General features: G+C 46.0%; 1 protein-coding gene across 3 annotated transcripts in view; it reads left to right on the top strand.

Moving 5' to 3' along the window:
- ITGAL (integrin subunit alpha L) overlaps positions 1-23,305 on the top strand; it is a 41,673-nt gene that overhangs the window by 1,518 nt on the left and 16,850 nt on the right. For all 3 annotated transcript variants that reach the window (XM_055409860.2, XM_055409859.2, XM_055409862.2), the window contains exons 2-16: positions 130-232; positions 952-1,043; positions 1,146-1,213; positions 4,480-4,597; positions 4,723-4,853; positions 5,595-5,740; positions 7,502-7,634; positions 7,794-7,944; positions 12,786-12,859; positions 12,940-13,072; positions 18,209-18,360; positions 20,219-20,356; positions 21,016-21,213; positions 21,357-21,487; positions 23,110-23,270. In XM_055409860.2, the coding sequence (XP_055265835.2) occupies positions 130-232; positions 952-1,043; positions 1,146-1,213; positions 4,480-4,597; positions 4,723-4,853; positions 5,595-5,740; positions 7,502-7,634; positions 7,794-7,944; positions 12,786-12,859; positions 12,940-13,072; positions 18,209-18,360; positions 20,219-20,356; positions 21,016-21,213; positions 21,357-21,487; positions 23,110-23,270 (1,929 nt within the window). The remainder of the gene's footprint in view (positions 1-129; positions 233-951; positions 1,044-1,145; positions 1,214-4,479; positions 4,598-4,722; positions 4,854-5,594; positions 5,741-7,501; positions 7,635-7,793; positions 7,945-12,785; positions 12,860-12,939; positions 13,073-18,208; positions 18,361-20,218; positions 20,357-21,015; positions 21,214-21,356; positions 21,488-23,109; positions 23,271-23,305) is intronic.

The raw sequence follows: 23,305 nt of genomic DNA, 5'->3' as shown, positions 1-23,305 counted from the left end.
GGTGTGAGTGAACTGACCACACTGGGGGCGTGTGGTTGGCGGCCAATCAGAGCCTGCCACTGTGGGGGCTTGTGAGGTAAGGAGGAGCCCCTGGTCGGAAGTGGCTGACCTGCTTTTGGTCTCTCTCAGCCCCAGCCTGGAGCTACAATCTGGATGTGCAGCACGTGCAAAACTTCTCCTTCCCACTCACCGGGAGGCATTTTGGGTACCGCGTTCTGCAAGTTGGAAACGGGTGAGCTGTTGCCGCAGGCCCTCCCTGCCCTGACCAGGACCTTCCTGTTTCGAGGAGTCCATGGTGGGATCCAAGCAAGGCCATCTGATAGTAGGATGAGAGCCATCCATCATTAAAGCACCCCGGGACTTCCCTGGTGGTCCAGTGGTTAGGACCCCAGGCTTCCACTTCAGGGGGCAGAGTTCAGTCCCTGGTCGGGGAACTAAGATGCCACATTGCGGTGTGAAAAATGAAAATAAAAGCCCTATAAGTGCCTAATAGAAGGGGATACATATGACAGCCCTTAAAACGCTTTGCACACTTTCTCGATTCCAGACTCTCTTCCAAACTAGACCGTGAACTTCTAGGCAGAGATTTTGTTTCTCTCTCAAATCCCCTCTCCATCCCTAGTACATAACACATAGGAGGTAAACCATATGTGACTTTTGAATTGATCGCTGATTGAATGAAACCACAGTGTCACATTCTGGCAGATCATTCTCTGAGCCTGTTTTTCTGTACTGTTAATGAAAAAGATCCTTAACTTTCTAGAATTCTAGCATATTGGATTATTTTTCTGGGATCCAATAAGGAAGAGATGGGAGCTTAGCATCCACCCGTATAGGGAGTGGCTGAATTGCTTCCAGAAACCTGTTGGGAGATCTGAACCCCCTTAATAGGTCAGAGTGGTTGGGTAAAGACATGGGCAACTCCATCTCACAGGTGGAATCTCTCATCAGGGTTGTTGTGGGAGCTCCAAGTGAAGGGGACAGCATGGGAAACCTGTATCAATGCCAGCCAGAAACTGGAGACTGCCTACCGGTCACATTAAGTGAGTAACTGGTTTGGGAGGAAAGTGCTCAGGAAATCGAGGCTGGCCCCATCACACCTGGGTTGCCTAAGTTTCTCCAGGTGAATCTTCTGGTGCCCACAGGTTCCAACTATACCTCCAAGTACTTGGGAATGACCTTGGCGACAGACCCTACAAGTGGCAACCTTTTGGTAAGATTTTTGTATAGTGTGATATCAGCACCTATGAAGCTTTTGCTAGGAAAGGGAGACAAAAGAAAGAAAAAAGTGAATTAAAGATCCTATACAGATGAATGAAGAAAATATGGTATATATATATACAGTGGAATATTGCTGTTGTTTAGTCTCTAAGTCGTGTCTGACTCTTGCAACCCCATGGACTGTTATCCACCAGGCTCCCCTGTTCATGGGATTCTCCAGGCAAGAATACTGGAGTGGGTTGCCATTTCTTCTTCCAGGGGATCTTCCTGATCCAGGGACCAAACCCAAGTCTCCTACATTGCAGGTGGATTCTTTATCACTCAGCCACTGGGGAAACCTCACAATGGAGTATTACTTAGCCATAAGAAGGAACAAAATTGGGTCATTTGTAGAGATGTGGATGGACCTAGAGTCTGCATGCAGAGTGAAGTAAATCAGAAAAACAAATATTGTATATTAACATATATATGTGGAATCTAGAGAAGTGATATAGATGAACCCATTTGAAGGTCAGAAATAGAGACGCAGACGGAGGGAATGGATGTGTGGACACAATTGGAGAGGGGAGGGTGGAACGAATTGGGAGCTTAGAATGGACACATACACTGGCATGTGTGAAATAGATAGCTAGTGGGAAGCTTTTGTATAGCACAGGGAGTTAAACTCAGTGCTCTGTGATGGCCTACGGGGGTGAGATGAGGGAAGTGGGAGGGAGGTCCAAGAGGGCCCAAGAGGGAGGTCCAAGAGGTCCATGTATACGTATAGCTGATTCACTTCGTTGTGCAGCAGAAATTAACATAACATTGTAAAGCAAATACACCCCAATTTTTAAAAAAAGATCCTATGGAAGATTAAAGGCACCAGAGAGATTTGGATTCAGTTAGCATTTATTGTGGAGAAGGCGATGGCACCCCACTCCAGTAATTTTGCCTGGAAAATCCCATGGGCAGAGGAGCCTGGTAGGCTGCAGTCCATGGGGTCACGAAGCATCAGACACAACTGAGCGACTTCACTTTCACTTTTCACTTTCATGCATTGGAGAAGGAAATGGCAACCCGCTCCAGTGTTCTTGCCTGGAGAATCCCAGGGATGGGGGAGCCTGGTGGGCTGCCATCTATGGGGTCACACAGAGTCAGACACGACTGAAGTGACTTAGCAGCAGCAGCAGCATTTATTGAGACCCAACTATCAGCTCTTTTTAAGACCTTAGCTACCTCAGTTTTTTTTTCCCCAAATGTGAAATATCTGTGACCATTCATACACAAGATGACTTATGGTGGTACACAATTTAACGTTTTAATAGTTATACATTGATTTAATGGTTTATTAGAAAAAAATATACAAGTCCCTCAAATTCATGATTTCTTGGATTGCATTGCTTAGGATGAGGCTAAAGTTTTAAAAAGTAAATTTTAAGCAGCAGAGTCCTGTTTTGTTTTGTTTTTAATTCTGTTGAAGTCTAGATGATTTTACAATGTTGTGTTAATTTGTGCTGTACAACATAGTGACTCAGTTAAACATGTTTTTTCATATTCTTTTCCATTGTGGCTCATGACAAGATATTGGATATAGTTCCCCGTGCTGTACAGCAGGACTTTGTTGTTTATTCTATGTATAATATACATTATATAGGATAACTATATATAATAGTTTGCCTTTGCTAATCTCAAACTCCCAATCCTTTCCTCCCCTATCCCTTCTCTCCCAACAATGTCCTATTACATACCACAAGGAACTATATTCAATATCTTGTCATAAGCCATAATGGAAAAGAATATGAAAAAGAATGTGTATATATATATATATATTTATGTAACTGAAGTAACTGAATCACTTTTATGTACTCTGGAAACTAACACAACATTGTAAATCAACTGTACTTCAATTTTTTAAAAAATAAATTTTAATTAAATGAAATACTAAATAAATAATAGTATGTGTGATATGCCCATATGGCAGAAATTGTGAATTCATACACAAATGCCTAAAGCTTGAGAAACCCTGGGTTATCTCTTCTAATCCTTAGGACAGAGGTGAGATAGGGATCAGTATACACATTTTGCACAGGAAGAAACAGGACTGAAGGGGTTAAAAGACTTTGTCAAGATCACACGGTTTTAAGGAGGTAGAGCCAGGATTTGAATCAAATTGCTATCTGAGCCGGAGTCCATTGTTCTTCACAGTTCATCTCAGCAGTATCCTTCTGACCCAGGTGTATGAGAGACAGAAGGTTAAGTGAGTGAAATAAAGCGCTGGCTGAAAAGTTCCTTTCGGTTCAGTATGGAAAAACCCAAACAAACATTTGGGCCAACCCAGTATTTAACTGGAGTTCAGTTACTTGGCTATGATTACACACCAGGCACTGTACTGGGTTCTGATGGGGGAAAGGGGAATAAGATACAGAGATGACTATGACATGAGCCAGACCTTTCAAAAATTACAGTCTGGCAGGAAAGAGCCATCAAGAAAGAAGCAGCATTGAAGATTCTAGGAATAGTCATTTGATTTGGTGTAAACGCAGAATGTGTCATTGGGAATAGAAGCAGATGGGCCTGGAAATGTACACTAGTGCCCACTGTAAACAATGTGAGTGCCAGACTGAGGAGTTTGGATTTCATCCTGGAGGCAGCGAGCATCCTTTGGCATATAGCATTGGTAGTAAGGTTGAAGAGACAGATACAAGAGACCTGGAGGCTGAATTACCTTGCCTTGGTACCCAGCTGGATATAAGGAATGAGAGTCGAGGGATAACGACGCTAAAGGGCAACGTAGATTTAGTATTTCTGTTTGATGGCTCAAGGAGCTTGCAGCAAGATGAATTTCAGAAAATTAAGGACTTCATGAAGGATGTGATGAAGGTTTTTGTTCTTGGTTGGTGATGCACAAAAGACACACAGCAAGAGGAAGCCCCAACCCGTTTTATTTTTTAATAATTGAATTAATTATTATTATTATTGTTTGCTGTGCTGAGTCTTCATTGCTGAGCGGGCTACTCTCCAGTTGTAGTGTGCAGGCTTTTCACTGCAGCACCTTTTCTTGTTGCAGAGTACAGGCTCTAGAACACATGGCCTTCAGTACTTTCGACTTCAGGGCTCTAGAACACAGGCTGAACTGTTGTGGCACATGGCTTAGTTACTCTGAGGCATGTGAGGTCTCCCCGGATCATGTGTCTCCTGCATTGGCTAGCAGATTCTTTACCACACGGAGCCACCAGGGAAGCCCACCTCAACCTTTTTGAAACTCTTTGCTTCCTTCAGGCGTGTGATCCTGGGCTGTCTCGAACATGTGACCAGAACATCTATCTCAGTGGTCTGTGTTACCTCATTCACCAGAATCTGAGGGGTCCGGTCCTGCAAGGGCACCCTGGTTATCAGGGTAAGGAGTGGGGGGGCCCAGTGGGGAGCAATACCTCCAAGTGGTTGCCCTTTCATGGGAACAAACATGGGCAGGCCAACCCCTGGAGACCCTTTATCAAGTGCCTCCGTGTCTGACCTCTGTAGAATGTATAAAGGGCAACGTAGACTTGGTATTTCTGTTTGATGGCTCAAGGAGCTTGCAGCAAGATGAATTTGAGAAAATTGTGGACTTCATGAAGGATGTGATGAAGAAACTCAGCAACTCTTCCTACCAGGTAAATATAGTAGTTAGGATTCCTGGTGGTAGGCAATAGCTACCTAAAGGCATAAAGGGAAAATCTAGTATTAATACAATGTGTCTCTATAACCTAAGGGCATGACTGTTACTGGACCTTTGCTTCCAGAATTCTCCCTAATTCCTATTTCTGTTTCTTTTTGGCTCTTGCTTCCCTCTTCTCTTTCTTTCTGTTTCTCTCTGCAGACTGGCTCTCAGCTTCTTTGGACCGCATGGGCTGGTGGAAAGTGCCCAAGTTCACATGTCCAAGTTGTAGGAGGGCTGTTGGTTTTTTTATTTTTTTAATAATCTTCTCAAGAAACCCCTCCCTCTGTAAATTCCAATTTCACGCAGGAAAGATTTTGACTGGCCTCACCTCAGTCCAGTGGCCAACTTTGGCCCAGCCAGTTGTATCCTGTTTAGCAGGGTCAATCATATTCATACTCAGCAGAAATATGGCTGCTAGGAACCATCTCTGTTGGTGAGGTGGGCAAACTCAGAGAACAGGAGCCCAGCAGACAGCATTCTAAAAGGGATTCGAAATGTATTTATTTCTGTGTTTGTTTATATACAACCCCATTTTCTTCTTCTTCTTCTTTTAATACAGCCTCATTTTCAGAAGAATGATTTGAGGCAGGAATGTGGAGTTGGGTTGCCCAGTTCTTGGATAAGAAGTTGAGATTGGAGCAGACAAGTGGGAAGGGCTGTGTAACAAGTTTCACGTCTTCCTTCTTTTTTCTAGTTTGCGGCTGTTCAGTTTTCTACACATTTCAAAACAGAATTCACTTTCTTGGATTACATTAGACAGAAGGACCCTGACGCTCTGTTGGCTGGAGTCAAACACATGCGTCTGTTGACCAACACCTTTGGTGCCATCAACTATGTTGCGTGAGTTCCCTTTTGTGAAAGATCCCATCCATTGGTTGTTCTGGGTATTACTAGCTTCTTCAGGTTGCAAGGTGTAGGAATCCAACAGGTAGATCTAGCAAGGGACAGGTTATTGTAAGAATTCAAGTGGAGCAATTTTAGTTCAGATCCTTTTATTTATTTATTTTTAGTTGAATGATAATTGCTTTACAATGTCATGTTGGTTTCCGCCATACAGCAACGTGAATCAGCCATAAGTATACATACATCCCCTCCCTCTTGAACCTCACTCCCACCCTCCACCTCATCCCACCTCTCCAGGTCCTCACAGAGCACCAGGCTGAGCTCCCTGAGTTATACAGCAACTTCCTAGCAGCTATTTGTTTTACATATAGTAATGTATATGTTTCAATGTCACTCTCACAACCTTTTATTTTTTTATTTTTGGCTGTGTCGGGTCTTCGTTTCTGCATGTGGGATCTAGTTCCCTGGCCAGGGATCAAACCTGGGCCCCCTGCACTGGGAGCACAGAGTATAGGCCACCTGACCACCAGGGAAGTCTCTCATTGGTGATTTTCGACAGAGGAACGATAATCTGACTTCTGTTTTTAAAAGGATCCCTCCAGCTGCAGAGTTGTGATCAGACTGTGGAAGGGGCAAGGGTGGAAGCAGGGAGGCCAGTTTGTAGGCTATTGAACAATCTAGAAGAGAGATGATGGTGGCTTAAGCCAGGGTAGAAATCCTTGAACAGGATCCATGATAGGCCGTGTCCAGGTGGATGGAAGCTGGGAAAACATTTGCATCCAAGATAGAACCAGAGATATTGGCAGCAAATGGTTTTGACCCGGCCCACCCATCAGGTTCTTCTGTCCTTGGCAGCTTTCAAGTGTTAATAGCTCTCCCATTCTCCCCTCGTATCTCTTTACCTCACACTGTGGCCTCTACAGGTGACTTTCAGCTTGTGTGCCCAAAGTCAGGGATGGTGGGATGGCCACTCTTGGATAAATTGTCCATCTTTGGTTAGCTGTGGGGTGAGGAGAGAAGGATGGTTCAGATAGCTGTCCCAGGGGAAGTTGTAGGCAGCCTGTTTGCTTCAGAAGGAGGCTGTGGGCAGGGCAGGAATTTGCAGCCTGGACCTGTCCGGAATTTAGTCCTCCCCTCTTTCTCTTCTGTCCCATGACTGAGCACCTACTCTGAGTCAGGAGCTGGAGATATAGCAGCAAATCAAACATGGCTCTTTCCTTGGGGAGCTCATGATTTGTGGGGGAAATTGATGTGGAAGCAAGTCTCTGATTCTCTAGGAAACTTGCTGTTGCAGAGATGTACAGGCAGCCTGGCGATGGTTGGGGAGGCAGAGGTGGTGTTGAATGAGTTTTCTCTAGAAGAGTGCCTTTCCAGTTTTCTTTGGCTATGGAACCCATCCTTCTCCTGGAATCTCACCTAGATCACCAGCATATCTAACTGATCGAAGGGTAATTGCCATGTGGTTGAAATGGAGAGTAGGGAGCCCAGAGTCTCCCCTCACTGCCCACAGTCTCTGGGACAATCTCATGGCTACCTAGAATTCTGTTGAAGACCACCGGTCCAGAAGGAGAGATATGGCACCCTGGGCTGAGGAACGAGGCTCAGAAGAGAGCTTTTGAGGGCTGGAAATAGCTGCCTGGGGATTGTGAGGAGGGATTTGTCATCAGCAGCAGGGCAAGTGACTTAATGAGCATGGTGAGGCAGAGCCTCAGAGGATTTGCGGGGGAGTCTCTTACATCCCCCTCTTCCTGGATATAGGAAAGAAGTGTTCCAGGAAGAGCTGGGGGCCCGCCCAGATGCCACCAAAGTGCTTATCATCATCACTGATGGGGAAGCCACGGACAATCACAACATTGATGCTGCCAAAGACATCATCCGCTACATCATTGGGGTACAGGCCCCAGGTCCCTGCTACTTCTTAGGACCCATCTTCCCTCTCCTATTCTTGAACCCCACTCCCTTTCTCCCTGGGGCCAGGATCTTGTGAAAATAGTAGGAAATTGTTCTGCAAGTTTGGAGATGCCAGCTCTTCACTCTTCATTTCTTCCAGATTGGAAAGAATTTTAAGACCAAGGAAAGTCAGGAGGCGCTCCATCAGTTTGCCTCCAAACCCGCGGAGGAGTTTGTAAAGATCCTGGACACATTTGAAAAGCTCAAAGATCTATTCACCGAGCTGCAAAAAAAGATCTATGTCATTGAGGGTGAGTGGCAGGCTCTGGGAGAGAGGGTTTGGGGTTGTATAGAGAATCTCACCTAGGACGTTAGATTTGAGGCACGTGGAATAATAATCGTGGGCACTTACAGAGCATATGTCACAGTGCTAAGAGTTCTCTGGATAAAAGACCTCAGGTAGGAACTTAGGGAAGGGTGATATAGGAGCAGCCTCTATTTTCCTCTGAAGTTCTGTCTTCCTCTTGAAGCTCAGCCTGGTCCAGAATGGGGCTCCGAGCTGACCTATGTCTTATTGGTGTCAGCTGTGTCCTGTCGAATGACTATAATTCTTTCCATAACTCAGCTCCCTCGCTGTCACTTATCCTGGGCTTCAGATTATTGGAGATGGGCAAGGAGGGAGGGGCTGAGTGCAAGGAGCCCACAGGCCCTCTTTCTTGCCCCAGAATAAGAGAAGGTTTGGTTGTAGTTGTCAGGTGGGAGAGTATTTCCCCAAGTAGCCTAGTCTGCTGAAAGGTACATGATTCCCCCAGGAAGCCCCTTCACTTAGGACACAGCCTTGGTGTTCACATCATGTGAAGAGGCAATGTGTTATATATAATGGGACCAAGCAAAGTTCACTCTGCCTGTGTTGTGTGACCTCAGGCCGGTCACTTTCCCTCTTTGAGGCTCATTGCTCTGTCAAACGGGAATAGTAATAGCTATCTCAGAAGGTGGTAAGGTTTAACCACTCACTGTATTCGTTTCCTAGGGCTACTGTGACAAAGTACCAAAAATGAGGGGGCTTAAAGCAAGAGAAATGGGTTGTCTTATAGTTTTGGAGCCTAGAAATCAATACTCAAAAGCTTGACAGGGCCATGCTCCTTAGGATCGTTTTGGAGAGAATCCTTCCCTGCCTCTTTTTTTTTTTTTAAGTTGAATAATTAATTATTTCAGCTGTGCTGGGTCTTAATTGAGGCACATAGTATCTCCGATCTTCATCGGGGCACACAGAATCTTTAGTTGCAACATGTGGGATCTAGTCCCCTGACCCAGTCCCCTTGCACTGGGAGTGTGGAGTCTTAGCCACGGGACCAGCAGGGAAGTCCCTTCCCACCTCTTCTAACTTCCAGTGTTTGCTAACATTCCTTGGCATTCCTTGACTTGTAGCTGCATCATTCTGGTTGCCTGGCTGTCTTTTCCCTATTTGTCTGCCATGATCTTTTCTCTGTGCCTGTCCTTCTGTGTCCAAATTGCCCCTTTAATAAGGACACCAGTCATATCGGATCAGGGCCCACCCTAATGACCTCATTCAAACACATCATAAGCTAATGCCTGTGGCTGGCAATTTGTTATGTGAGGGAATACTGAAACACTCCTGTCAATAACATCCGAGTAACAAAAGACGTATAGCTATGTCTCTGGTCAGTAAGTTGTTAACTTGATTACTTCTGTAAAGACCCTGTTTTCAAATATGGTCACATTCTGAGGTACTAGGGGTTAAGACTTCAATATATTTTCTTTAAGGCACACAGTTCAAGCCTTAATGACTGTTTAGAAAGTGTTTGGTAGCTTGTAGGCTCTAAGTAAGTCACAGCTCTTATCCTCTATCCTCCCTGCCCTTACTCACCCTTCAGATCATGTTTAGACGCCATCCTCTCTGATATTTCCTTGTTGATCCCAAGACTGGGATCCTGTGTGCTGCTTTAACCACTGTATGTTTGTTCCCCATCACACCCCTGTGATATACATTGTATTAGAACTCTCTAGTAGGACTTCCCTGGGGGGATCCAGTGGTTAAGACCCCAAGCTTCCACTGCAGGAGGCATAAGTTTGATGTCTGGTCAGGGAAGTTCAAGTTTGTTAATTCTAGCCATGGAGTCACGAATATATTGAGGACTTCCCTGCTGGCTCAGTGGTAAAGAATCTGCCTGCCAATGCAGGAGACAGGTTTGATCCCTGGTCTGGGAAGATCCCACAGACCACAGAGCAGCTAAGCCCATGCACAACAACTATTGACCCAGTGCTCTAGAGCCTGGCAGCCACAACTACCGAAACCCAAGCACCCAAGAGCCCAAGCTTTGCAACAAGAGAAGCCACTGCAGTGAGAAGCATCACAACTAGAGAAAGCCTGCACAGCACTGAAGACCCAGCACAGCCAAAAACAAATACATTTTTTTTAAAAAAAGAATACATTAGAAAATTACTGGAGAAAGTACATCGACCATACTTCAATTAAAAAACAAACAAATAGGAACTTCCCTGGGGGTCCAGTGGCTTAAACTCTGTGCTTCCAGAGCAGGGGGCCAAGGTTTAATCAGGGGATATGCTGCAGCTAAGAGTTTGCATGCCGTAGCTAAGACCCAGTGCAGCCAAATAAATAAATAAAAATTTGAAACAAACAAAAACTTGGACTGAAAAAAACTGAAAAAGAGAAAGAACTCTCTATTAGATGTCTGTCTCCCACACTGTACTGAGATGTCTATCTCAGCAAGCATTGTGCCTGCTTTTCCACCATTGTATTCCTGGCACCAAATATTTAGTGACTGTAAATATTTCTTCAGTGAATGAACACATCTTCATAATAATGGCTATGGTTCTTGAAAACTTACAGGTCACAGGCCCTTTATCTATATCACTGAATCCATTTTTCTTAGTATCCTTGCCAGGCTGGTTGTATTATTTTCATTTTATTGATTAATGCTGGCAGCAACCACGGTGCAAGCACTGTGAATCAGACTCTCAGGGATAGTGTCAACATGGAACTCATGTTCAGGTTGAATAAAGAAAGATAGGGGGCTTTCCTGGTGGTCCAGTGGTTGAAAGTCCTCCTGCCAATGAAGGGGACATGCTTTTGATCCCTCATCCAGTAGGATCCCACAGGTGCCGCACCCATGGAGTCCAAGCACTCTAGAGCCTGTGCCCTGTAACAAAAGAGGCCACTGTAATGAGAAGCCCATTCGCGGCAACTAGAGAAAGCCCTTAAGATCCAGCACAGCCAAAACCAAATAAATACAAAGAAAGATAGTAAGATGGGGAAACAATGGAAACAGTGAGAGACTTTATTTTGGGGGGCTTCAAAATCACTGCAGATGGTGACTTCAGTCATGAAATTAAAAGACGCTTGCTCCTTGGAAGAAAAGCTATGACCAAACTAGACAGCATATTAAAAAGCAGAGACATTACTTTGCCTACAAAGGTCTGTCTAGTCAAAGCTATGGTTTTTGCAGTAGTCATGTATGGATGTGAGAGTTGGACTATAAAGAAAGCTGAGTGCCAAAGAGTTGATGCTTTTGAACTATGGTGTTGGGAGAATACTCTTGAGAGTCCCTTGGACTGCAAGGAGATCAAACAAGTCCATCCTAAAGGAAGTCAGTCCTGGATATTCATTGGAAGGACTGATTTTGAAGCTGAAACTCCAATACGTTGGCCACCTGATGTGAAGAACTGACTCATTTGAAAAGACCCTGATGCTGGGAAAATTAAAGGCAGGAGGAGAAGGGGACCACAGAGGACGAGATGATTGGATGGCATCATTGACTCGATGGACATGAGTCTGAGCAAGCTCCAGGAGTTGGTGATGGATAGGAAAGCCTGGCATGCTGCAGTCCATGGGGTCACAAAGAGTTGGACACAACTGAGCAACTCGATTGAAACAGGATGTTTCAAGATTGTGATAGGTACTGTAAAGGAAATGAATAAAGAGATAATACAGGTTTAACTGGAAGAAGCCATGTTAAGGAAGCTTTTTAAGGAAGGCCTTTCTGAGATGCAGATTTTTTTGTGGCCACACTGACTGGCTTGTGGGATCTCAGTTCCTCGACCAGAGATTGGACTTGGGTCACAGAGTGAAAGCCTGGAATCCTAACCACTAAGCCACCAGGGAACTCCCATGAGATGCTATTATTTTTTAAATTGAGATAAAATTCACTCAGAGATGACTTTTGAGCTGAGGCATGAAAGAAGAGAATCAGACAGGTATGGGGGGAGAGTGGACAGAGAGGATTATAGTCAGAGACAAGGTCAAGTGCAAAGGCCCAGAGATGGGGCAGAGATGGACATGGAGGAACAGGGGAAAAGGTCGGTGTGATGAATGTGGGGAGTAAGGGAGAGAGAAGGTCGGCGAGGAAGGCAGGGCTTCCCAGTTCCTCATAAGGAGTTTGAATTTTAGTCTTCAGACCAATGCGAAGTTGTGAAGGGCTTTAAGAAAGAGAAAGATGGGATCTGTTACACATTTTTTAAAAAAAAGAATTAACTTGCTCTGTGGAAAAAGGCATAGAAAAAGGAAAAAATGAAATCAAAGGGGCTTCCCTGGCAGTCCAGTAGTGAGGGCTCTGTGCTTCCACTGCAGGGAATGTGGGTTCGATGCCTGGTCAGGGAACTAAGATTCCACGTGCCTTGAGGCACGGTCAAAAAGAAATTAAACTGAACGCAAGGAAAAGGGAAGAATTAAGGTTGATTCCTGGCTTTTAGCATGAGTCACTATGTGGATGGAAGTGGCATTCATTGAAGAGGGGAAGCCTGGGGAGAAACAGAAATCACGAGCTGCCTCTTAGATGTCCTGAGTTGGATAACAGAATATGACATTTGGATCCCATGGAGACTCAGGACACTCAGGGGATAAGTGGCTTCCCCGTCTGACTCTAAAGTCCATGCTCTTGGGAATTCCCTGGTGGTCCAGTGTTTAGGACTTGGTGCCCTCCCTGCTAGGGCCCTAGGTTCGATCCCTGGTGGGGGAACTAAAATCCCACAAACTGTGTGACACAGCCCCCCAAAAAGTTCGTGCTCTTTCTACCTTGCTTATGGGCAGGTGCTGTGTGATTTTTTTCTCAGTCCTTTCATGAGCATCACTGCTTCTTGGGATTCAGCCCATTCTCCCTACTTCATCCCTCAGGTACAAGCAAACAGGACCTAACGTCCTTCAACATGGAGCTGTCCTCCAGCGGGATCAGCGCGGACCTCAGCGAGGTGAGTGATGGGTCTGAGGCAACCGGCAAAGGAAAGTGGTAAGAATGAAGCTGATCCTGCTCGTCTCTGGCTCTTGGCAGGGCCATGGCGTTGTGGGGGCCGTTGGAGCCAAGGACTGGGCTGGGGGCTTTCTCGACCTGAAGGCAGACCTGCAGAGCAGTACATTTGTTGGGAATGAACCGCTGACAGTAGAATCAAGGGCCGGCTATTTGGGTAAGTACTTCTTTTTTTTCTGCTGGGTTCTTTCAGGTTTGGGGAACTGGAGAATCACTCACATTGACTTTCAAAATCATAATGAAAGCAATGAAGCAACAGTATCAAGAAGTTCAGTTTAAATATGGTCATAATAGTCTTCATTTTTCTTTAACAACCCCTTGTGTGTGTGTGTGCATGCTCAGTTACTCATCATGTCTGACTCTTTGACCCCATGGACTGTAGCCCATCAGGCTGCTCTGTCCATGGGATTTTTCAGGCAAGAATACCAAAGCGGTTTGCCACTTCCTCCTCCAGGGGATCTTCCTGACCCAGAGGTGGGATCTGGGTCTCCTGCGTTGGCAGGCCGATCCTTTACCCCTGAACTACCAGGGAAGCCCCAGATATGGTCATAACAGTCTTTATTTTTACCTTAATAACTTCTCACATAGGTATTAATCACATATTTATTTTCTGTGTCTTATGATGCTTTGACATCTTATGGCCTCACTAGTCTCACTGGAGAGACTGGCTCCTCCCAGGGCTAGTTAACTTCTATAGGTAGAAAACTGCTTGCCGGGAGGAGGCCTTCCATAGGCCAACCAGCCAGTCCAGAGCCTGCTCCCTGATCAGTCCTTTATCTAACTTTCATGCACCGGGCTGGTATCCGCCCTGACCTAAATCATCTCTGGCCCAGGTACTAGACAACTGAAGAGCATCCCGATAGCTCAGAGCCTACCAATGTCATTCAAACCACCCCGTCTTGTGTGTGTGTGTGTGTGTGTGTGTGTGTGTGTGTGTGTGTGTGTGTGAAGTTAGTCACTCAGTCGTGTATGACTCTGCGACCCCATGGACTATAACCTGCCAGGCTCTCTGTCCATGGAATTCTCCAGGCAAGAATACTGGAGTGGGTTGCCATTTCCTCCTATAGGGGATCTTCCTGACCCAGAGATCAAACCCAAGTCTCCTGCATTGCAGACAGATTCTTTACCTTCAGAGCCACCAGGGAAGCCCGACCTCTCTGTGTTGTCATTCAGTCATACCTATGCATTAAATCCTGAGTACGTTTTACTGTGTTGGCTTCTCTCATTGTAGAGCATGGGCTCTAGAGCACCCAGGCTCAGTAGTTGTGGCACACGGGCTTAGCTGCCCCATGGCATGTAGAATCTTCTCTGACCAGGGATCGAACCCACGTCACCTGCATTGGCAGGTGGATTCTTAACCACTGGACCACCAGGAAAGTCCCTGAGTACAATTTAAAACAATCTACCTCATTAATAGGAGGACCAGCCCCTCCTCTGCAAGGTTTCTTCTTCTAGAATTGTCCAGGAACTCCAGGATTGATTCAGTCTCAAGAATTCACCAGATGCCAAGCACAGAGGAAACGCGTCTGGTCAACCCACAACTGTTATTGCTTCTTTCTGCCTCGTGATGTCTTGTCCTGCACAGTCCTGGGGATGCTGTTCATCCAAGGTGATGCCAGTCTCAGGAACAGAGGGGTCTTGCCTTTGCACTCAGGGTTATAGCCCTTCTAGTTCATATTCAACCGGTCTCAAGGCATAAACTGACTTCAAGAGCCCTGCGATAGGACTGCTTTCGGGTCCTACCTCCTCACAGATCTAGAACCAACACCTTCCTCCCTTCCTCACCTGTGACCCTTGCCTAGGGGTGGGCAAGGTACACAAAGACTATTATTATTAAACTCTCAGGACACAAAGATCTTGTTAAATACTTTCCTCGGGAAAATTGGTGCTATTCATCATGCATCTACCCTTTCAAGGGGGACTGCCCCAAGTGGTTTTTTCCCTTTTCTTTTTTTGACAAGTTATTTGTGACAAGTATTGTTTTTTTGTGAAGGCTTCCCCAGTGGCTCAGTGGTAAAGAATCTGCTTGCAATGTAGGAGCTACAGGAGACAGCAGTTCAACCCCTGGTTCGGGAAGATCCCCTGGAGGAGGGCGTGGCAACCCACTCCAGTATTCTTGCCTGGAGAATCCCATGGACAGAAGAACCTGGTGGGCTACAGTCCATGAGTTTGCTAAGACTGAAGCGACTCAGCACTCACACATTCTTTTTTTGTGCAAGTATTATGTGCCAGGCACTGTTCTAAGTGCATGATACCTATGAACTTCTTTGACCTAATTTTATCTTCCCAGCAACCCTGTAAGTAGGTATTTTTATCATCTCTATTTTACAGATGAAACTGAGCCCAGGAGACTTTATTTATTTCTTTATTTTGGCTGCACTGAGTCTTCACTACAGCACGAGGGCTTTCTCAAGCTGTGGTGCCTGGGCTCTAGAGCACGTAGGCTCACCACTTGCAGCAAATGGGTGGAGTTGCCCCTTGGCACCTTAGGTCCCTGACTAGGGGTTGAACCCACATCCTCTGCACTGAAAGGCGGATTCTTAGCCACTGGACCACCAGGAAAGTCCCAAGCCCAGGGGACTTTAAATAACTTGTCCAGGGTCACAGAGCTAGTAGGTGGAACCCAGGGTCTGTGGTTGGTAACCACTTCACTTACCCTACAGCACCTACACTGCTGCCTTCATAGAGGTTTTTTGTGCTTCAGTATCCAGCTGGCTCTCTGCAGCTGCGGGTTCCATGTTTATGATCCAAGGTTGGTTGAAGCCAGAGATTTGAAAGTTGGGGATATCGAGGGCCAATTGTAGGACTTTGAGTATCTGTGAATTTTGGTATTGGGGCAAGTCCTAGAACCAATCCACTGCGGAGACCTTGGGACAACTGTACTGTAAAATAGTTGGCAAGGTGGCTCCCTAAATAAGAAGAAATAATGCCAAAGTTGAATCTCCAGTTAAATACCCACCCCACAATACACACACACCCCCACACATAGATGTCTGTGTGTATGTTTATATATATGTAGAAATAAATATATTCTTGATTGCCTGCTATGCTACTGTCCTTCAGATCTTAGTTTATGATTCACTAGCATGGTGCCAAGCATTTTACATCCACGATCTTATTTAATCCTCAAAACTACCCTGTAAGATTGGTACTGTCTCATTTTTTTTTTTTTTTTATGAGAAAACTGAGGCTCAGAAAAACGGAAGTAATTTACTCAAGATTATACAGCCAGGAAGAAGTCACACTTAGATTAAAACCTAGTCTCTCTAATTTCAGAGATCAAGTTCTTAATCCCCGTGCTTCTGGAATATACCTGAAGAAACCAGGAGAGTGGTTCGGCCTTTTCACCATTCCTCTCCTGGGCTATAGAATCTCAGACATCTCTGTCTCACTCACTTTGAATTGCTCTAAGCAAAGAAGGTCACGCAAGGAAGAGATAAACTGAGAGATCAGGAATGACATATGCACATTACTATATATAAAATAGAAGTACCTACTGTATATAGCCCAGGGAACTCTACTGAATACTCTGTAATGGCATATATGGGAAAAGAATCTAAAAAAGAGTGGATATATGTATATGAATCAGTTTGCTATATACATGAAACTAACACAACATTGTAAATCAACTATACTCCAACACAAATTAATTTTAAAAAATAAGCAAAGAAGGTCAAGTTGGGTTAGTGAGCCATCTTCAGAGCATTCCTATAAGCTGGCTCTTGGCTCTCACACAATCCCTGATCTAATTTCCTGCAGCATTTGCTCCAGCATTTTGTCAGTAGGAACAGAGGGCAGGAAACCTTGCCACAGAAGCTATGAAGTATGAAGATAACCTCCGTGATACCTTGAAGCAGGAAATATTTTCATGTCACCTGCTTTTTTTTTTTCTTGAGGTATAGTTGACTTACAATAATATATTAGTTTCAGGTATACAAGATGGTGATTCAAATTTGTGTAGATTATGCTCCATTTATGGTTATTCTGAAATACTGGCTATATTCTCTGTGCTGTTCAATCACTACTCTTTGTGTTTGCTGTTCAGTGGCTCAGCTGGGTCTGACTCTTTGGGACCCCGTGGACTGCGGCATGCCAAGCTTCCCCGGCCTTCACCATCTCCCGGAGTTTGCTCAGGCTCATGCCATCCAACCATCTCATTCTCTGTCACCCCAACTCTATGTTTACATTTCAGTGTCTTTATTAGACTATATCTCCAGGCTCATTGATTTGTATAATCTTTTCATTTCAATCTTTTCTATTAAATTTTTACGAAAAAATGTTCAAACTTTTGGGAAAAGTTAACAGTCCAGTGAACACCCATATACTTTTCACCTTATCAGTTATTAACATTTGCCACTTTTGATTTATCTCTCTTTATATATATGTAAAGAATAATATACACCAATGTATATTATTTTATCAGTCAGCATTCTCCAGAGAAACAAAGCAAACAGGATATATCTATATTTGTATCTTTATAAAGATACATAATTCTTTTTGTCTCTTTTCTTATCTATCAATCTATAAAGAGATTGGTTTTAAGAAACTGGAGACTTCCGTGGTGGTCCAGTGGTTAAGAATCTGCCTGCCAGTGCGGTAGACACAGGTTCTATCCCAGGTTCAGGAAGATTCCACATGCTATGGGGCGGCTAAGCCCGAGTAACCATAGTTACTGAAGCCCACATTCTAGAGCCTGTGCCTAAAACAGAGAAGTTACCACAGTGAGAAACCCTTGCACCACAACAAGACAGTAGCCCCCACTTGCTGCAACTGAGACCCAGCTCAGCCAAAAATAAATATTTTTTTTCTCAAAAAAAAAAAAGAAAGAAAGAAAGAAATTGGGTCATGCAGTGTGAGAGCTGCCAAGTCTGAAATCCATAGGGCAGGCTGGCAGTCTTGAGGCCTCTCTTACCCGGTTTTTAATCTTCGTGCAAACTTTGCCTTCTTCTTACTAACACATCCTATTTTATTTCATTCTTTAAAAAGAAGGTAGTCTCCTTTACAAACCCTCAGGTGAACTGAGTCTCCAAGATGTTTACCCTCTAGCACGTGGCTGCTTTGTCTGCGCATGCGTGTTATCCACAGTGTGATAAATAGTTTTGGACCGTGGCGCCAGATTTGTACCCCTCGGAGCACATGGCTGCTCTTCTCAGAAGGCCTTCTGATGATTTCAGTGCATCTTTCCTGCTAACCCACCTTCCCAGGATCTCCACCGCCTTTTCCCTGGGGTTTTACCTTCTTTCAGCAGCCTTTGTGTTCCTTACTCCAAGCCCCTCCCTCTCTCTCTCCTCAGGTTACACGGTGACCTGGCTGCCCTCCCGAGGGACCATGTCATTGCTGGCCACTGGAGCCCCCAGATACCAGCATGTGGGGCGGGTGCTGCTGTTCCAACAGCCAAAGAGAGGAGGACCCTGGAGCCAGATCCAGAAAATAGACGGGATCCAGGTGAGCGTGGCTGCAGTGGCCTCAGTACATGAGGGGCTGGCGTGATACTAATTATGCTCTCTGTCGTCTTCCGAACACTCACTCACCCGTTGTGTGCTGGCCCTGTGCCAACCACTGTCACATTTGTTCCCCACAAAGCCTCTGGGGTGTTTTGTCATCCCCTCTTGCCAATTTAGGGGCTTCCCAGGTGGCTGATCATCCAGTCCCATCATTTCATGGCAAATAGATGGGGAAACAATGGAAACCGGGAGAGACTTTTGGGGGGTGGGTGTGGGAGCTCCAAAATCACTGCAGATGGTGACTTCAGCAATGAAATTAAAAGACGCTTGCTCCTTGGAAGAAAATCTATGACCAAATTAGACAGCATATTAAAAAGCAGAGACATTACTTTGCCAGCAAAGGTCCATCTAGCCAAAGCTATGGTTTTTCCAGTAGTCGTGTATGGATGTGAGAGTTGGACTATAAAGAAAGCTGAGCACCGAAGAACTGATGCTTTTGAACTGTGGTGTGGAGAAAACTCTTGAGAGTCCCTTGGACTGCAAGGAGATCCAACCAGTCAATCCTAAAGGAAATTAGTCCTGAACATTCATTGGAAAGACTAATGCTGAAGCTGAAACTTCAATACTTTGGCCACCTGATGCGAAGAACTGATTCACTGGAAAAGACCCTGATGCTAGGAAAGATTGAAGGCAGGAGGAGAAGGGGACGACAGAGGATGAGATGGTTGGATGGCATCACCAACTCAATGGACATGAGTTTGAGTGAACTCTGGGAGTTGGTGATGGACAGGGAAGCCTGGCATGCTGCAGTCCATGGGGTGGCAGAGTCAGCCACAACTGAGCAACTAAACTGAACTGAACTGGTGGCCCAGATGGTGAAGAATCAGCCTGCAATGCAGGAGACCCAGGTTCGATCCCTGAATCGGGAAGATCCCTTGGAGAAGGTAATGGCTATCCACTCCAGTATCCTTGCCTGGGAAATCCCAGGACAGCAGAGCCTGGCAGACTGCAGTTGATGGGGTGGCAAAGAGTCGGACACGACTGAGCGAATAACACTTTCACTTTCTTGCCAATTTAAGAACCCAATTTGGACTTCTTTGATGTATAGTGGATTAGAATCCATCGGTCAATGCGGGGGTACACAGGTTCGATCCCTGGTCCAGGAAGATCCCATATGCTGTGGAGCAACTAAGCCCATGGGCCACAACTAAACTAAACAAACAAAAAGAACCCCACTTGTCTAAATTCATATGGGCTCTAAGTTGGATTGTTACTTGGCCTCCTTCATCAATTGAAATTGATCAGAGGCCAGACAAGAAACTCAGGCTTGGCTTTATTGGGGTCCTTGATGCAGCAGGGCAGGTCAAGAACAACAGGTTCCCTTGTGGGCTTGCTCCCCGAGAAGGGGCAGACTTACTCCTTCTATGAGGTGAGGGTCCAGGGGTTAGGCTGGAGAGCTGACTTAGGTGGTTTGCCCACTCCTTAGGTGGTGTTGGGTGCAGGGGGCATGTTCATTACCCTGCTTTTGCTCCCAACCCCCTGTTTTTGCTCCAGGCTCTTCAAAAGCCGCAGTTAGTTTGGTCTCTTTATATCATTTGTCCAGAATTTGACCTAACTGCGGGCACATACACAGTTATATTTAGTCTCACACAGTTTCTTTGTATAAAATACAAAGAGATGTGTGCAGATGCAAGCAGTGCAACACTGCAGCACAAGCTGTCGCAGGTCCCAGCTTGTCTCAGGATCCAGGACTTGAACCTTTATTTGAGGGCTTGGAGTAGGATGGATGTGGTACAGCTGGTGAGGAAGGAGGTGTGTGGCTCTGGATTTCTTCCCCAAACATTTTCCTCTTCTTGCAGGTTGGCTCTTATTTTGGTGGCGAGTTGTGTGGTGTTGACGTGGACAGAGATGGGGAGACAGAGCTGTTGCTGATTGCAGCCCCCCTGTACTATGGGGAGCAGAGAGGAGGCCGGGTGTTTATCTACCAGAAAATACAGGTGGGGCCCAGAACACTAGCTTGGAGTGTGTGAGAAAGGGACTCCCAAGCTTTCTCAGGTCTCAGTTATTCTGAAAGTTCCCTGTCTGACCCTGTGTTAATCAGACCTTTAGAACAATGACAAACAATAGCTAGTATGCAGAGGCTGCTAAAATGTGTGCCAGGCCCAGTGCCAAACTTTTTATATGTAGGGTACCTCATTTGAGTCTCTTAATCACTTTCTGGGACACTATGAGCCTTATGAATGGAAATGTCGCAGCTCAGCAAAGTTGGGCAACTTTTCAAAGTCACACTGACAGCAAAGGTGGGGAGTTCCCTGGTGGTCCAGTAGTTAGACCTCTGCCAAATAAAAAAGGGGGAGCTGGAACTTGAACCCAGGTTGGTGTGACGGCACTGTTTTCAGTTCTGGAAAGGACCACACCCAGTATTTCTGTAGTGTTCTTCCTATTTGGTGGAGAAGGAAATGGCACCCCACTCCAGTATTCATGCCCGGAGCATCTCATGGACAGAGGAGCCTGGCGGGCTACACTCCATGGGGTTGCAAAGAGTCAGACATGACTGAAGCGGCTTAGCATGCCCGCACACTCCAGATCCAGTGCCTTACCCTGTGAAAGCTTGCTGAGTGACTGAGGCAGAACCTGTCACCTTGCTCCCTCCCAGCTGGAGTTCCAAATGGTCTCAGAGCTGCAGGGGGAGACCGGCTACCCACTTGGGCGATTTGGAGCTGCCATCGCTGCCCTGACAGACATCAACGGGGATGAGCTGACGGATGTGGCTGTGGGAGCCCCTCTGGAGGAGCAGGGGGCCGTGTACATCTTCAATGGACAGCAAGGGGGGCTGAGCCCCCGGCCCAGTCAGGTGAGGATCCTGACCTGCCAATTAAAACCCATTCCCAGGCCCCGGAAGCCTTCACACCCCGATCCTACTCCCCAGTCCAGCTCTTCCCACCCTTCTGCCCGTCCTCTCCACTAGCTTAGCATGAATTTCTCTCTTGGCTTCAGCGGATAGAAGGGACCCAGATGTTGTCAGGAATTCAATGGTTTGGACGCTCCATCCACGGGGTGAAGGACCTCAGCGGGGATGGCCTGGCAGATGTGGCTGTGGGGGCTGAGGGCCAGGTGATCGTGCTCAGGTAAGATGGGACTCCTGAGTCCTACCTGGGGATAGTTGCATCTCTCATCTTTTGAGCAGTTGCGGTATAGTAGGCGTCATGCTAAATGCTATCACCATCAGCACATTTGGTCTTCAGCCCAACCCTGTGAACCTGGTTCTCCTTCTATACTGGTTTCATGTCTTGCTCCAGATTACACAGCTGCTGTTCAGTGACAGATTGGGGTTTGAACCGAAGTCTGTCTGACACCGGCTTCCCTGGTGGCTCAGTGGTAAAGAATGCGCTTGCCAATGCAGGAGATGAGGGTTTGATCCCTGGGTCGGGAAGATCCCCTGGAGAAGGAAATGGCAACCCACTCCAGTATTCTTGCCTGGAAAATCCCATGGACAGAGGAGCCTGGTGGGCTGCAGTCCATGGAGTCTCAAAGAATTGAACACAGTGACTAAACAACAACTGTCTGACACTAAAACCTCCTACTGAAGCATGTGATGGCTTTAGAACCTGGTCATTTGGGTTCAAGTCAAAGACAGCTATTGACTTCATGGGTCATCTTACCCCAGTCACTTAGCTTCTCAGGACCTCAAGGTGTTAGTCATCTTTGAAATGGTAATGGCATTTCCTGCCTGACGCATGTTTTAGAGTCACTGGAAGCCTCATGTAATGTCACATAGTGAATGACGTCATGCTAAATACTTGACACACCTGCTGTCTTCAGTACTGAAACAGGCATTGACTGCAGAGTGTATGAGGGGAAACATATAATAAAAAATTCAAATAAATAGATAACTACAACTGTGGTAAGGGCCACTAGGGACATGAACAGGGTTCTGTGAGAGAGAATAGCAGGGGAGAACTACGATAGGTTGGATGGCCAAGAAAGACCTGTTTGAGGAGCTGGGACTTGAAAGATAAGAAGGAGCCAGACTTGCAGAAATCTGGGATAAGAGCTTTCTATGTCGAAAGCCCAGGAGGTGTCAAGACTATAAGGCAGGCGAAAGTATGACATGTCGAGACTTTTCTGGTGGTCCAGTGGTGAAGAATCCAAGCTTCCACTTTAAGGGGTACAGGTTTGATCCCTGGTTGGGGAACTAGGATCCCACATGCCTTGAGGCCACAATGTAAACATAAATAAATAAGTTGGGCCAAGATATTTTAAAAAATACTAAAAAAAAAAAGTATGATGTGCATAAGGAACTGAAAGAGGGTCAGTATGATAGGTGGTAAAACTGGAGAGGCAGGTGGCATGACACAGTGAAAAGTTTGGATTTTACTCTAAATATCATGGAGCATCCTTGCAAGATTACTGGCATTAAAGTAGTACAATATCTTAGTTCCCCCGCCAGCGATAAAACCTGGGCCCTTGGCAGTGAAAGCTTGGCTCCCTAACCACTGAGCAACCAGGGATTTCCCTGACTTCTTTCTTTAAAAACTCACTCTTCTGTATGGAAAATAGGTCGGAAGGCTGGTAGGATGAATTATCATTATGGGGAGCCCTAATGAATGATCATTATTGTTGTTGTTGCAGAGAGACAGTGACAGTGAGGTCCGCAGTAGGGAAGGGAAGTCCTCTGGACTCTGCTGGGGGTCTGATGGGGGTGGCAGTCGAGGCCGAGGGAGAGTGGTGGTTGTTTCCTGCCCTGCAGCTCCCGGCCTGTGGTGGACATCATCACAAGCGTGTCCTTTTCCCCGGCCGAGATCCCGGTGCGTGAAGTCGAGTGCTCCTATTCCACCAGCAGCCAGAAGAAGGAAGGCGTCAACATTACAGTCTGTTTCCAGGTCAAGTCTCTCATCTCCACCTTCCAAGGTCAGTGCTGTCCTCCGGGTGGCCCCCAATCCCAG

This window comes from Moschus berezovskii, chromosome 27 (genome assembly GCF_049115385.1).
Source record: "Moschus berezovskii isolate FMDL1 chromosome 27, NW_MosBer_1.0, whole genome shotgun sequence".
NCBI lineage: Eukaryota > Metazoa > Chordata > Mammalia > Artiodactyla > Moschidae > Moschus > Moschus berezovskii.
This window is presented reverse-complemented; position numbering and strand designations above follow the sequence as displayed.